The sequence below is a fragment of the Leuresthes tenuis genome, unplaced genomic scaffold (assembly GCF_036924035.1).
Source record: "Leuresthes tenuis unplaced genomic scaffold, fLeuTen1.0.hap1 SCAF_18, whole genome shotgun sequence".
Taxonomy (NCBI): domain Eukaryota; kingdom Metazoa; phylum Chordata; class Actinopteri; order Atheriniformes; family Atherinopsidae; genus Leuresthes; species Leuresthes tenuis.
In genome coordinates this window covers 15,366,433-15,383,248 of record NW_027325372.1, presented here as the reverse complement: position 1 = coordinate 15,383,248, position 16,816 = coordinate 15,366,433, and the positions used below count along the sequence as shown (strand labels likewise).

Below are 16,816 nucleotides of genomic sequence, written 5' to 3'. Positions count from 1 at the left end.
AGAGGGGCTTGTCTGGCCAGATCACCATGTCTGGGATCCAGTGGGAGAGTCTGACAAGCAGGGAGTCAAGCTGGGAGCGAAGAGTCCTGATTATTATCTTCTTCGCTGCTGTTTTATCATCATTTGTTGATGGAGTAAACATTCATATAGACAGTTTTCCTATTTGAGTTACAGTAATGATGGCTCGCTCTTGGGTTAAATAAAGATAACCAAACAATTTAGAATTGTGAAGAATTAAGAACTGACCGACTGTTTTGGCATCCTTAGCTTTGTCATAAATGCGCTCACCCTAAGATTATCTCATCTAAAGCCTGTTTCCTTCTTCTTTCATTCAGCCCTGAGAGTGAGGGCCGGCAAAACAATACGTTTATCTACAAATTCTGAGTGCTGGTTGATCATTGGCCTGTACTTTAAGAGCACCAGAGTTACACATAGTTATTTAGCAGATGAGTTTACAATGATAATAGAAGTTATTTTATCTATTACAGCAACTATTATTAATTAATTCATTTATTTTAAAATGTATTTGATTGGAAGAAATACCAAAGTACATGGATAATCTGAAAACAGCTTTTTCAATGCAGGTATCGCAACGAAGAGATAAAAGGCAATAAAATGTTCAAAATAAATCCAGGTAAGAACACAATGTTTAACACTAGACAGTAGTACAAGTTTGTTGTTGAATTAAGATTCAACAGCTCTCTTAAAGAGTTAAAGTTCAGAAGTTTTCAGATAAATGAGCAGAGCATTTAAAGTCTTTGCTCCTTCCATTGAACAACTGTCTGAACAAAAGATGTTTTACAAAGTGAGACTTTATGATTTCCACCTGAAGGAGATCTGAGACCAGACATTCAGTCCATGTGACATATGTGAAAATATCAGCAATTAACAGTAAGGCCAGATGTCCTCCCTCTCTCTCTCTCTCTCTCTTTCTGCATTCATTTCCTATTGAGCAACTTGCCAATAAAGGCAACAACAAAAACAATCCTTTAAAAAACTAAAATTGAAAAAAATAACATCAACCATGGTTCAAAAAGGACTATGATGAAACTAAAAAGAAACAAGCAGTGTCAGAAGTGTTTTTGCCAGAGGTCAGGCGTAGAGGCATTGCCTTCCAGTTGTAAGATCAGTAGTTCATCCCCTCCATTTGTTTAAGTGGCCTGAACCACAGATAGCCCCTGATATACTCATCATTAAGAGATTGTATAAAAAAAAGTGCTGCATGTAGGAAGTAAATAAAACCTTCCGTCATAACATAATGACAACTGAGAAGACATTGATTATCATGTCACATTAACACCTGGCTGTGGGTAGGATATATTTTGCCAAAAGTGAAGACTTCATGCAGGTGTTGATAGACTGGGTGCCCATGCTGACCTGTGTCCTCAAGCATAAGCTCCCACACTGGACAAGTGAGCATCAGCGTTATATCAGTGGAGCAATGAAAGAAGGCGCCCAGGTCTGATGAACTAGATCTTCTATCACATGACTTTGATAGCCAGGTCCAGGTTACAGCAAGGAAAACTTGGGTATTGCCATTTATGTGGATGTTACATTTGTACATACCATTAACCTAGATTTTGTTGCTGACAAGATAAACCATACTCCCTGATAGTAGTTTGTTATGTGCTGAAAAACAAGTCTGATCCATCATGTGTCGACCTTAAAACTTACAGGACTTAAAGGAACTTCTTCTGACAGTTTGACCTCAGATGCCACAGCATACCTACAAATATCTGGTAAAGTCCATGTTTCGACAGGTCAGGACTGTTATAGCAGAAGAAGGGAACCCTACTCAATATTAGGTGGGGGGTCAATATTATGGCTGATCGGTGTAAATGAAATAAGAGGTGCAGTATCATCATCTGAAAAGTCTTTTGCCATAAACTTTGAGGTTTTTTTATTCAAAAAAAGAAAAGAAAAACATTTTAAGCTTATTGACTCAATTAAACTCCACCAATGTGCTCTTTCCAAAGCCTTTTATTCTTTAGAGTTTTGGATCAGCAAATGACATAAATCAATACTGATTTATAAAATGACACAGATCTTGATGACATTATTAGCGATGTGATGTATCTGCTGTCTCGTATTCAGAACAAAGAAGAGGAGAATGGGAGGCCTCAATATTTTCTTCTCAAATAATTTTCTTCTCAATCTCATCTTCCTTTCATTACTTCACTTGTCTTTCAGTTTAAGAACAGTTCCTGTTTTATAATCTGATCCTAAACGAGTGGAAGTGATGGAGTAAATCTTTTAGTTCATGTATCAATGGTCACATCATATATAAACTTCATGAACCCAAGTGGGTACAAATTAAGTTTTATTTGTTTGTTTTCATCATCGTAGCAACTTGTAAGCAGATAATGATAAAATGATGTTATTGCACAGTTACATGAGAAAGCATCCCTTCTAAACACATTTTACAGGTTAGTGACATCAGATGTGTTTACAGTTCTCAGTGAATCAAGTAGGCAAAAATAACATTTTGAGATTATTCACATTTTTCCCATGAACTGGAGACTTTCTAATTTAAAAGAATTTGAACATGAACTTGAACAGTTTGCATCTTTGTTTCACAGGTTTAATTAAACTCTCCAAATCAACACATGTCAAATCACAGAGTGGAATCAGAAGAACTCAAATGCTGCGAGTTGCACAGACAAAAGCGTATTCATATGAACACTTTATGTCATTCCATTTCTTGTTTTGTCCCCAGTTGGTTTGGACACAGTCTTCTGACCCTTGATAGTTGTTTGGCTCTCCTGTATTCCAAAACTTAAAGTCGAATTTAGAGCCATCAGACCACAACCATGCGCCATTCTTCTGACAATCAGTGAGTCCGATCCATTTGACTCCGTCAGCAGGATCAATGCTTCTGATCAGGTGTTTGACAAAATTCTCTTCCTCCTGACTGTGGATAGATACCAGGTTGGCTCCCTGTGATACACAGTGCAGCTCAGCATCAATCCAGGTCATCTTAGTGGAGATGTACTTGTAGCAGCGGCCATTGAAGCTGTACCATGACTCGGGACAACAGCCTTGCCAAAGCAGCATTTCCTTCTCATCTGAAGGAGACGCTGCACCCAGAGCCAGAGCAGCCATGAAGAGGAACAACATCCTGATGGAGTTTTATGTCTGTAATTAAAACAAGGTGTCAATGTCTTGTTGAAGTTGATCTGTACTGATGCTTATCATCAAATATTCTGCAGAGGCAGGTGACAGGCTGCTTTCTTTTATATCACACAGAGAGGGCGTCTCCACTTTTGGTATCTTATCATTAATCTGTGCACTTAATATAATTTTTCTGTTGAGATTGGCTTTGTTCTTAGACATTATGTATTCATACTCTGTATGTTTCTAAAAACAATCTATGTTCCTATCTTGTACTTGTCCACTCTGCTCATACTACGCAATGTATGTTCTTGAATGGTCCAGAACTTTAAGAAAGCATAACTGGACTAAATAACTTGGTTAGATGAAGCTTCTCTATCTTGTCAGATAGGTCTGTCACATTAGATACACGCCTAAAAAAACAGTCACACACACATGTTGCTTATCACAGCCTAAAGAACATGACATGGACAGTGGTTGGCCTGTTTATGTTACTAATAACTGGCCAATTATATTATGTAAGTACAACCTCTGTTAGATAAACGTGAAGAAGATGAATATGAACTATTTCCATATATCGGGGCTTCCGATGAGTTTTGCTGTATGCCAACCTTTAATATGTACATTCTCAGGCCTAAAACTGCCCGAGAGCACCTGAAGGCTATTCAGTACTTGTAGCAGTGAGATCATTAGCCAAAAACTTTCAGCTCTACACAACAACACAATATCTGAACATTGGCCAAAGAACGCTGTTCGATCACCTTGATGTCTGATAAAACTTAATATTCAGTCATTTTAATTCAAATTTGATTTTAGCATATTTATTTTCATTGAGCTAATCAAAGTTTCCAACGTCTTTTCTGTCGAGCAATTCAGTTTTATCAGCATTACTGTCACAAACATATCCACACACATTCCTAAAACAGTTTCCCAGATTTTACCAACTAAAGTTCAAGTTCAACAGATCCATTGTCAGAAATACTACTTCTGGTTGGTGGTCCTTCTGAAAATAATTCCATCATTAGGTTGATCTTTGACTGAAAGAGAGGGGCTTGTCTGGCCAGATCACCATGTCTGGGATCCAGTGGGAGAGTCTGACAAGCAGGGAGTCAAGCTGGGAGCGAAGAGTCCTGATTATTATCTTCTTCGCTGCTGTTTTATCATCATTTGTTGATTTAGTAAACATTCATATAGACAGTTTTCCTATTTGAGTTACAGTAATGATGGCTCGCTCTTGGGTTAAATAAAATAACAGACCCTGAAAGGATTGCAATCTTTTAATATAGCAAGATGCTATTATTATTGTTTTATCCTAAATGTTTCAATTTGAATCCCTCAGAAGGTATTTTAAGTGTAAAGTAAAATAGGAGCATTGCACATCGTGGTGCTTAGGACCTACCCTTCTTAGCGGTAGGATTACAACAACAGAAATTAGTTTTGAGATGAATTTTTCAGCAGCAAAAACTTTGTATTATCTGTTGGAACAAAAAGGCATAATAATTCCATCACTAATGTAAAAAGGTAGGGTTTGGCTGAAATTTCAGCACCACTGAAATTAACAAAAATAAGGAAATCAAAGACAAAAACAGACAGCATGTTGTAAAGAGATTTGGAGAAATGGATGTTAGGCTCTATTAAGCATGGACTATTTATCATCTGTTTTCACACGTAATCCCATCTTTATCGTGTCATAAAAGAGCTTTTTTGTGCAATCAGTTTCAAAGAAGGTCACTTGAGGTCACTGTTGTCCTGGATGAGTGCCATCCCCAGCAGCTCAAAGTACTTCATAACTATCAGAGAACCACCGGCCGATAGTCATTCAGGCCTGAAACTGCCGAGGACTTTGGGATGGGGATGAGCTTTATTATGTATTCTTATTGCAAATACATATTTGTTATATTAGAAATTGATTGATCAACTTAATCATTAAAAAAAATCAAACAACAACTGGCCTGCAAATTACATGTGTCCAAACTTCTAAAGTAGCACATAGACAATAAAAACTAGCATCTGTCGGGTTAAAAAAACCTCAACCAGTGGCACCGGTTTGCTTGGCTGGTTGAGCAGACATCCCATATACAGAGGCTGAGGCTCCTATTTTTTTTATTTTTTTTGAATATTCCTTTATTTGTGAAAAGTGTCAGTAACACACATGTGACAATCAGGAGGGAAGAATTTTACAAAACAACAACAGAAAAGATGATGACAAACAAACGAAAAAAATTAAAAGGAACAGAGAAATAAAGTTGATAATAATAAATACTAATAGTACTTTAAACAAAGAGATTAAAGTGACCCCTGAGTGTAGGTGTTTCTTTCAAGTGTGTATGTGAGTGTGTGTGTGTCTATGGGTATGTTTGTGTGCGGAAAAATAAATTATGCAGACGGCACAGTTCAAGGGATTAACAGTGGAAATAATAATAGCAAGAATTATCTAAATTATATTATTATCATTAATGATAATGACAATAACAAAACAGACATCTATACATATGATTCTACAAATTAATAGCACAGGTGTGGTTGTAAAATCATAAAATTGGGACATGGTCTTTGGCAGCTGCCTCACATACTCATTTGTACATATGTATGTTGTCAGGGACCTCGGACTCAGATGCAGGGTCAGCTCAAAAGCAAAGAGGTTTATTTTGTAAACACAAGATAGCTCTGCAGGAGGACCGCTCACTGCAGGCTCGTGGAAACTATGGCATAAGACAGGGCTGGTAATGAAGCTCATGGAAAGAGACAACATACAGGCACAAGACAAGGGAGACGCAGACTATTTGAATACATGAGGAGCCATGGAGAAAAGGTGGAAACACTTTGGAATCAGGGAAGACAATCAGACACTTACCACAGGAGGAAGGGCAATGAACCTGAAACGAGAGGATGTTAGTGATTTCAAAATAAAACACGAAATGACGAGACAAGACATAAATCAAAACATAAATCATGACATATGCATATATGTGAGCGTAGTTAACTACTGTGGTGCATGAGAATAAGCATGATAAGCAAGCATGATGTTCATCAGTCTGAGGCTTCTTGATGCAGCTGTCTGCAGTTCAAGTCCCAACTCGGGTCCTTTGCTGTATGTCCTCCCTCTCTCTCTCTCTCTCTCTTTGTGCATTTATTTCCTATTGAGCAACTTGCCAATAAAGGCAACAACAAAAACAATCCTTTAAAAAAACAAAAGTGAAAAAATAACATCAACCATGGTTCAAAAAGGACTACGATGAAACTAAAAAGAAACAAGCAGTGTCAGAAGTGTTTTTGCCAGAGCTCAGGCGTAGAGGCATTGCCTTCCAGTTGTAAGATCAGTAGTTCATCCCCTCCATTTGTTTAAGTGGCCTGAACCACAGATAGCCCCTGATATGCTCATCATTAAGAGATTGTATAAAAAAAAAGTGATGCATGTATGAAGTAAATAAAACCTTCCGTCATAATGTGGTATATAGAGCCATCAGTGATATACCAACATTGTTATTATTTATATGTTTAATATTACTTGCATTAAGATAAGGTCATGAGTGTGTTGAAAATTGTCTGTGTGTGGTCTGGTCGGGAAAGGTTCGTTTATTGTTTGACAAATGTGGTGATGCAGTGTCTAAGTCTCACCAGCAGAGGGCGGGTTCGCTACACTGTGAACAGGGACAAGGGAAATCTCGCGAGAATACGCTGTGAGAACGGGAACACACGTGTGAAGTGTGAAGATGTGTGTGGCGTAACGCGTAATTGTGTGCTTGATGGGTGAATGTGCTAAGTGTGAGTTTATGGTCTCTGTTGGATTTTATATCATATTGTTCATAAACTTTACTGGTTTATAAAACCTAACGGTCCGGAAATAGGCTATCAGTTGATAGTACTCGTTGCCTAGCAACCGCAAGCAAGCACAAGGCTGGAGAAAGCTATGAGCCGGTGTAAAGAGCCCGGACTGTTCGCGTATTGTTAATAGGTAAATAAATAAGTTAAGATAGATACATAATTGATTGCGTTAATGTGGTAATTTTGGTAGATATGAATGGCTGATTGTGTATTGGAGAAACAAATTGATATTGAATGGACAAAATAAGACAACTGGTCTGGAATAGCAATATAACGGTCATGATTATTGTTTGGATGTTTTGTGCAGATGTTCATAATTGTTCTGTGTTGTGTGAATACGCTGGGAGAACGGGAACACACACCTGAGTGTGAAGATGTGTGTGGCGTAACGCGATAAATAATATATACTTTTGGCTTTTTGCAAAAATAAAAGACTTTCAAATTAAATGTGTAGTGGAGGACAACTTCACTTTGTACCACGCTACAATGACATAATGACAACTGAGAAGTAAAACATTGATTCTCTTGTCACATTAACACCTGGCTGTGGGTAGGATATATTTTGCCAAAAGTGAAGACTTCATGCAGGTGTTGATAGACTGGGTGCCCATGCTGACCTGTGTCCTCAAGCATAAGCTCCCACACTTGACAAGTGAGCATCAGCGTTATATCAGTGGAGCAATGAAAGAAGGCGCCCAGGTCTGATGAACTAGATCTTCTATCACATGACTTTGATAGCCAGGTCCAGGTTACAGCAAGGAAAACTTGGGTATTGCCATTTATGTGGATGTTACATTTGTACATACCATCAATCTAGATTTTGTTGCTGACCAGATAAACCATACTCCCTGATAGTAGTTTGTTATGTGCTGAAAAACAAGTCTGATCCATCATGTGTCGACCTCAAAACTTACAGGACTAAAAGGAACATCTTCTGACAGTTTGACGTCAGATGCCACAGCATACCTACAAATATCTGGTAAAGTCCATGTTTCGACAGGTCAGGACTGTTATAGCAGAAGAAGGGAACACTACTCAATACTAGGTGGGGGTCAATATTATGGCTGATCGGTGTAAATGAAATAAGAGGTGCAGTATCATCATCTGAAAAGTCTTTTGCCATAAACTTTGAGGTTTTTTTTATTCAAAAAAAGAAAAGAAAAACATTTTAAGCTTATTGACTCAATTAAACTCCACCAATGTGCTCTTTCCAAAGCCTTTTATTCTTTAGAGTTTTGGATCAGCAAATGACATAAATCAATACTGATTTATAAAATGACACAGATCTTGATGAAATTATTAGCGATTTGATGTATCTGCTGTCTCGTATTCAGAACAAAGAAGAGGAGAATGGGAGGCCTCAATATTTTCTTCTCAAATAATTTTATTCTCAATCTCATCTTCCTTCCATTACTTCACTTGTCTTTCAGTTTAAGAACAGTTCCTGTTTTATAATCTGATCCTAAACGAGTGGAAGTGATGGAGTAAATCTTTTAGTTCATGTATCAATGGTCACATCATATATAAACTTCATGAACCCAAGTGGGTACAAATTAAGTTTTATTTGTTTGTTTTCATCATCGTAGCAACATGTAAGCAGATAACGATAAAATGATGTTATTGCACAGTTACATGAGAAAGCATCCCTTCTAAACACATTTTACAGGTTAGTGACATCAGATGTGTTTACAGTTCTCAGTGAATCAAGTAGGCAAAAATAACATTTTGAGATTATTCACATTTTTCCCATGAACTGGAGACTTTCTAATTTAAAATAATTTGAACATGAACTTGAACAGTTTGCATCTTTGTTTCACAGGTTTAATTAAACTCTCCAAATCAACACATGTTAAATCACAGAGTGGAATCAGAAGAACTCAAATGCTGCGAGTTGCACAGACAAAAGCGTATTCATATGAACACTTTATGTCATTCCATTTCTTGTTTTTTCCCCAGTTGGTTTGGACACAGTCTTCTGACCCTTGATAGTTGTTTGGCTCTCCTGTATTCCAAAACTTAAAGTCGAATTTAGAGCCATCAGACCACAACCATGCGCCATTCTTCTGACAATCAGTGAGTCCGATCCATTTGACTCCGTCAGCAGGATCAAAGCTTCTGATCAGGTGTTTGACAAAATTCTCTTCCTCCTGACTGTGGATAGATACCAGGTTGGCTCCCTGTGATACACAGTGCAGCTCAGCATCAATCCAGGTCATCTTAGTGGCGATGTACTTGTAGCAGCGGCCATTGAAGCTGTACCATGACTCGGGACAACAGCCTTGCCAAAGCAGCATTTCCTTCTCATCTGAAGGAGACGCTGCACCCAGAGCCAGAGCAGCCATGAAGAGGAACAACATCCTGATGGAGTTTTACGTCTGTAATTAAGACAAGGTGTTAATGTCTTGTTGAAGTTGATCTGTATTGATGCTTATCATCAAATATCCTGCAGAGGCAGGTGACAGGCTGCTTTCTTTTATATCACACAGAGAGGGCGTCTCCACTTTTGGTATCTTATCATTAATCTGTGCACTTAATATAATTTTTCTGTTGAGATTGGCTTTGTTCTTAGACATTATGTATTCATACTCTGTATGTTTCTAAAAACAATCTATGTTCCTATCTTGTACTTGTCCACTCTGCTCATACTACGCAATGTATGTTCTTGAATGGTCCAGAACTTTAAGAAAGCATAACTGGACTAAATAACTTGGTTAGATGAAGCTTCTCTATCTTGTCAGATAGGTCTGTCACATTAGATACACGCCTAAAAAAACAGTCACACACACATGTTGCTTATCACAGCCTAAAGAACATGACATGGACAGTGGTTGGCCTGTTTATGTTACTAATAACTGGCCAATTATATTATGTAAGTACAACCTCTGTTAGATAAACGTGAAGAAGATGAATATGAACTATTTCCATATATCGGGGCTTCCGATGAGTTTTGCTGTATGCCAACCTTTAATATGTACATTCTCAGGCCTAAAATTGCCCGAGAGCACCTGAAGGCTATTCAGTACTTGTAGCAGTGAGATCATTAGCCAAAAACTTTCAGCTCTACACAACAACACAATATCTGAACATTGGCCAAAGAACGCTGTTCGATCACCTTGATGTCTGATAAAACTTAATATTCAGTCATTTTAATTCAAATTTGATTTTAGCATATTTATTTTCATTGAGCTAATCAAAGTTTCCAACGTCTTTTCTGTCGAGCAATTCAGTTTTATCAGCATTACTATCACAAACATATCCACACACATTCATAAAACAGTTTCCCAGATTTTACCAACTAAAGTTCAAGTTCAACAGATCCATTGTCAGAAATACTACTTCTGGTTGGTGGTCCTTCTGAAAATAATTCCATCATTAGGTTGATCTTTGACTGAAAGAGAGGGGCTTGTCTGGCCAGATCACCATGTCTGGGATCCAGTGGGAGAGTCTGACAAGCAGGGAGTCAAGCTGGGAGCGAAGAGTCCTGATTATTATCTTCTTCGCTGCTGTTTTATCATCATTTGTTGATTTAGTAAACATTCATATAGACAGTTTTCCTATTTGAGTTACAGTAATGATGGCTCGCTCTTGGGTTAAATAAAATAACAGACCCTGAAAGGATTGCAATCTTTTAATATAGCAAGATGCTATTATTATTATTGTTTTATCCTAAATGTTTTGATTTGAATCCCTCAGAAGGTATTTTAAGTGTAAAGTAAAATAGGACCATTGCACATCATGGTGCTTAGGACCTACCCTTCTTAGCGGTAGGATTACAACAACAGAAATTAGTTTTGAGATGAATTTTTCAGCAGCAAAAACTTTGTATTATCTGTTGGAACAAAAAGGCATAATAATTCCATCACTAATGTAAAAAGGTAGGGTTTGGCTGAAATTTCAGCACCACTGAAATTAACAAAAATAAGGAAATCAAAGACAAAAACAGACCGCATGTTGTAAAGAGATTTGGAGAAATGGATGTTAGGCTCTATTAAGCATGGACTATTTATCATCTGTTTTCACACGTAATCCCATCTTTATCGTGTCATAAAAGAGCTTTTTTGGTGCAATCAGTTTCAAACAAGGTCACTTGAGGTCACTGTTGTCCTGGATGAGTGCCATCCCCAGCAGCTCAAAGTACTTCATAATTATCAGAGAACCACCGGCCGATAGTCATTCAGGCCTGAAACTGCTGAGGACTTTGCGATGGGGATGAGCTTTATTATGTATTCTTATTGCAAATACATATTTGTTATATTAGAAATTGATTGATCAACTTAATCATTAAAAAAAATCAAACAACAACTGGCCTGCAAATTACATGTGTCCAAACTTCTAAAGTAGCATATAGACAATAAAAACTAGCATCTCTCGGGTTAAAAAAACCTCAACCAGTGGCTCCGGTTTGCTTGGCTGGTTGAGCAGACATCCCATATACAGAGGCTGAGGCTCCTATTTTTTTATTTTTTTTGAATATTCCTTTATTTGTGAAAAGTGTCAGTAACACACATGTGACAATCAGGAGGGAAGAATTTTACAAAACAACAACAGAAAAGATGATGACAAACAAACGAAAAAAATTAAAAGGAACAGAGAAATAAAGTTGATAATAATAAATACTAATAGTACTTTAAACAAAGAGATTAAAGTGACCCCTGAGTGTAGGTGTTTCTTTCAAGTGTGTATGTGAGTGTGTGTGTGTCTATGGGTATGTTTGTGTGCGGAAAAATAAATTATGCAGACGGCACAGTTCAAGGGATTAACAGTGGAAATAATAATAGCAAGAATTATCTAAATTATATTATTATCATTAATGATAATGACAATAACAAAACAGACATCTATACATATGATTCTACAAATTAATAGCACAGGTGTGGTTGTAAAATCATAAAATTGGGACATGGTGTTTGGCAGCTGCCTCACATACTCATTTGTACATATGTATGTTGTCAGGGACCTCGGACTCAGATGCAGGGTCAGCTCAAAAGCAAGGAGGTTTATTTTGTAAACACAAGATAGCTCTGCAGGAGGACCGCTCACTGCAGGCTCGTGGAAACTATGGCATAAGACAGGGCTGGTAATGAAGCTCATGGAAAGAGACAACATACAGGCACAAGACAAGGGAGACGCAGACTATTTGAATACATGAGGAGCCATGGAGAAAAGGTGGAAACACTTTGGAATCAGGGAAGACAATCAGACACTTACCACAGGAGGAAGGGCAATGAACCTGAAACGAGAGGATGTTAGTGATTTCAAAATAAAACACGAAATGACGAGACAAGACATAAATCAAAACATAAATCATGACATATGCATATATGTGAGCGTAGTTAACTACTGTGGTGCATGAGAATAAGCATGATAAGCAAGCATGATGTTCATCAGTCTGAGGCTTCTTGATGCAGCTGTCTGCAGTTCAAGTCCCAACTCGGGTCCTTTGCTGTATGTCCTCCCTCTCTCTCTCTCTCTCTCTTTGTGCATTTATTTCCTATTGAGCAACTTGCCAATAAAGGCAACAACAAAAACAATCCTTTAAAAAAACAAAAGTGAAAAAATAACATCAACCATGGTTCAAAAAGGACTACGATGAAACTAAAAAGAAACAAGCAGTGTCAGAAGTGTTTTGCCAGAGCTCAGGCGTAGAGGCATTGCCTTCCAGTTGTAAGATCAGTAGTTCATCCCCTCCATTTGTTTAAGTGGCCTGAACCACAGATAGCCCCTGATATGCTCATCATTAAGAGATTGTATAAAAAAAAAGTGATGCATGTATGAAGTAAATAAAACCTTCCGTCATAATGTGGTATATAGAGCCATCAGTGATATACCAACATTGTTATTATTTATATGTTTAATATTACTTGCATTAAGATAAGGTCATGAGTGTGTTGAAAATTGTCTGTGTGTGGTCTGGTCGGGAAAGGTTCGTTTATTGTTTGACAAATGTGGTGATGCAGTGTCTAAGTCTCACCAGCAGAGGGCGGGTTCGCTACACTGTGAACAGGGACAAGGGAAATCTCGCGAGAATACGCTGTGAGAACGGGAACACACGTGTGAAGTGTGAAGATGTGTGTGGCGTAACGCGTAATTGTGTGCTTGATGGGTGAATGTGTTAAGTGTGAGTTTATGGTCTCTGTTGGATTTTATATCATATTGTTCATAAACTTTACTGGTTTATAAAACCTAACGGTCCGGAAATAGGCTATCAGTTGATAGTACTCGTTGCCTAGCAACCGCAAGCAAGCACAAGGCTGGAGAAAGCTATGAGCCGGTGTAAAGAGCCCGGACTGTTCGCGTATTGTTAATAGGTAAATAAATAAGTTAAGATAGATACATAATTGATTGCGTTAATGTGGTAATTTTGGTAGATATGAATGGCTGATTGTGTATTGGAGAAACAAATTGATATTGAATGGACAAAATAAGACAACTGGTCTGGAATAGCAATATAACGGTCATGATTATTGTTTGGATGTTTTGTGCAGATGTTCATAATTGTTCTGTGTTGTGTGAATACGCTGGGAGAACGGGAACACACACCTGAGTGTGAAGATGTGTGTGGCGTAACGCGATAAATAATATATAATTTTGGCTTTTTGCAAAAATAAAAGACTTTCAAATTAAATGTGTAGTGGAGGACAACTTCACTTTGTACCACGCTACAATGACATAATGACAACTGAGAAGTAAAACATTGATTCTCTTGTCACATTAACACCTGGCTGTGGGTAGGATATATTTTGCCAAAAGTGAAGACTTAATGCAGGTGTTGATAGACTGGGTGCCCATGCTGACCTGTGTCCTCAAGCATAAGCTCCCACACTGGACAAGTGAGCATCAGCGTTATATCAGTGGAGCAATGAAAGAAGGCGCCCAGGTCTGATGAACTAGATCTTCTATCACATGACTTTGATAGCCAGGTCCAGGTTACAGCAAGGAAAACTTGGGTATTGCCATTTATGTGGATGTTACATTTGTACATACCATCAATCTAGATTTTGTTACTGACCAGATAAACCATACTCCCTGATAGTAGTTTGTTATGTGCTGAAAAACAAGTCTGATCCATCATGTGTCGACCTCAAAACTTACAGGACTAAAAGGAACATCTTCTGACAGTTTGACGTCAGATGCCACAGCATACCTACAAATATCTGGTAAAGTCCATGTTTCGACAGGTCAGGACTGTTATAGCAGAAGAAGGGAACCCTACTCAATACTAGGTGGGGGGTCAATATTATGGCTGATCGGTGTAAATTAAATAAGAGGTGCAGTATCATCATCTGAAAAGTCTTTTGCCATAAACTTTGAGTTTTTTTTTATTCAAAAAAAGAAAAGAAAAACATTTTAAGCTTATTGACTCAATTAAACTCCACCAATGTGCTCTTTCCAAAGCCTTTTATTCTTTAGAGTTTTGGATCAGCAACAGACATAAATCAATACTGATTTATAAAATGACACAGATCTTGATGACATTATTAGCGATGTGATGTATCTGCTGTCTCGTATTCAGAACAAAGAAGAGGAGAATGGGAGGCCTCAATATTTTCTTCTCAAATAACTTTATTCTCGACATCATCTTCCTTCCATTACTTTACTTGTCTTTCAGTTTAAGAACAGTTCCTGTTTAATAACTTGTTTTTTTTTGTTTTCATCATCGTAGCAACATGTAAGCAGATAACGATAAAATGATGTTATTGCACAGTTACATGAGAAAGCATCCCTTCTAAACACATTTTACAGGTTAGTGACATCAGATGTGTTTACAGTTCTCAGTGAATCAAGTAGGAAAAAATAACATTTTGAGATTATTCACATTTTTCCCATGAACTGGAGACTTTCTAATTTAAAAGAATTTGAACATAAACTTGAACAGTTTGCATCTTTGTTTCACAGGTTTAATTAAACTCTCCAAATCAACAAATGTCTAATCACAGAGTGGAATCAGAAGAACTCAAATGCTGCGAGTTGCACAGACAAAAGCGTATTCATATGAACACTTTATGTCATTCCATTTCTTGTTTTTTCTCCAGTTGGTTTGGACACAGTCTTGTGACCCTCCAGAGTTGTTTGGCTGTCCTTTATTCCAAAACTTAAAGTCAAATTTAGAGCCATCAGACCACAACCATGCGCCATTCTTCTGACAATCAGTGAGTCCGATCCATTTGACTCTCTCAGCAGGATCAAAGCTTCTGATCAGGTGTTTGACAAAATTCTCTTCCTCCCGACTGTGGATAGATACCAGGTTGGCTCCCTGTGATACACAGTGCAGCTCTGCATCAATCCAGGTCATCTTAGTGGCGATGTACTTGTAGCAGCGGCCATTGAAGCTGTACCATGACTCGGGACAACAGCCTTGCCAAAGCAGCATTTCCTTCTCATCTGAAGGAGACACTGCACCCAGAGCCAGAGCAGCCATGAAGAGGAACAACATCCTGATGGAGTTTTATGTCTGTAATTAAGACAAGGTGTTAATGTCTTGTTGAAGTTGATCTGTACTGATGCTTGTCATCAAATATCCTGCAGAGGCAGGTGACAGGCTGCTTTCTTTTATATCACACAGAGAGGGCGTCTCCACTTTTGGTATCTTATCATTAATCTGTGCACTTAATATAATTTTTCTGTTGAGATTGGCTTTGTTCTTAGACATTATGTATTCATACTCTGTATGTTTCTAAAAACAATCTATGTTCCTATCTTGTACTTGTCCACTCTGCTCATACTACGCAATGTATGTTCTTGAATGGTCCAGAACTTTAAGAAAGCATAACTGGACTAAATAACTTGGTTAGATGAAGCTTCTCTATCTTGTCAGATAGGTCTGTCACATTAGATACACGCCTAAAAAAACAGTCACACACACATGTTGCTTATCACAGCCTAAAGAACATGACATGGACAGTGGTTGGCCTGTTTATGTTACTAATAACTGGCCAATTATATTATGTAAGTACAACCTCTGTTAGATAAACGTGAAAAAGATGAATATGAACTATTTCCATATATCGGGGCTTCCGATGAGTTTTATTGTATGCCAAACTTTAATATGTACATTCTCAGGCCTAAAACTGCCCGAGAGCACCTGAAGGCTATTCAGTACTTGTAGCAGTGAGATCATTAGCCAAAAACTTTCAGCTCTACACAACAACACAATATCTGAACATTGGCCAAAGAACGCTGTTCGATCACCTTGATGTCTGATAAAACGTAATATTCAGTCATTTTAATTCAAATTTGATTTTAGCATATTTATTTTCATTGATCTAATTAAAACGTCCAACGTCTTTTCTGTCGAGCAATTCAGTTTTATCAGCATTACTATCACAAACATATCCACAAACATTCCTAAAACAGTTTCCCAGATTTTACCAACTAAAGTTCAAGTTCAACAGATCCATTGTCAGAAATACTACTTCTGGTTGGTGGTCCTTCTGAAAATAATTCCATCATTAGGTTGATCTTTGACTGAAAGAGAGGGGCTTGTCTGGCCAGATCACCATGTCTGGGATCCAGTGGGAGAGTCTGACAAGCAGGGAGTCAAGCTGGGAGCGAAGAGTCCTGATTATTATCTTCTTCGCTGCTGTTTTATCATCATTTGTTGATGGAGTAAACATTCATATAGACAGTTTTCCTATTTGAGTTACAGTAATGATGGCTCGCTCTTGGGTTAAATAAAATAACAGACCCTGAAAGGATTGCAATCTTTTAATATAGCAAGATGCTATTATTATTATTGTTTTATCCTAAATGTTTCGATTTGAATCCCTCAGAAGGTATTTCAAATGTAAAGTAAAATAGGAGCATTGCACATCATGGTGCTTAGGACCTACCCTTCTTAGCGGTAGGATTACAACAACAGAAATTAGTATTGAGATTAATT

The 16,816-nt window shown here is 37.8% G+C and overlaps 3 protein-coding genes across 3 annotated transcripts; all 3 read right to left on the bottom strand.

Moving 5' to 3' along the window:
- Positions 1-2,637: 2,637 nt before the first annotated feature.
- LOC140275277 (ladderlectin-like) lies at positions 2,638-3,117 on the bottom strand. The gene has a single exon (XM_072370705.1). It carries the CDS (start codon positions 3,115-3,117, stop codon positions 2,638-2,640), a length of 480 nt encoding a protein of 159 aa, XP_072226806.1.
- Positions 3,118-8,813: 5,696 nt separating this feature from the next.
- On the bottom strand, positions 8,814-9,293 carry LOC140274719 (ladderlectin-like). Its single transcript, XM_072370087.1, has one exon. The coding sequence runs from the start codon at positions 9,291-9,293 to the stop codon at positions 8,814-8,816; it is 480 nt and encodes a 159-aa protein (XP_072226188.1).
- A 5,597-nt stretch (positions 9,294-14,890) lies between these two features.
- LOC140275643 (ladderlectin-like) lies at positions 14,891-15,370 on the bottom strand. The gene has a single exon (XM_072371146.1). It carries the CDS (start codon positions 15,368-15,370, stop codon positions 14,891-14,893), a length of 480 nt encoding a protein of 159 aa, XP_072227247.1.
- Between the last annotated feature and the right edge of the window lie 1,446 nt (positions 15,371-16,816).

Coding starts and splice junctions, on each gene's coding strand:
- LOC140275277 (XM_072370705.1), bottom strand. CDS start 3,117: ATGTTGTTCCTCTTCATGGCTGCTCTGGCTCTGGGTGCAGCGTCTCCT.
- LOC140274719 (XM_072370087.1), bottom strand. CDS start 9,293: ATGTTGTTCCTCTTCATGGCTGCTCTGGCTCTGGGTGCAGCGTCTCCT.
- LOC140275643 (XM_072371146.1), bottom strand. CDS start 15,370: ATGTTGTTCCTCTTCATGGCTGCTCTGGCTCTGGGTGCAGTGTCTCCT.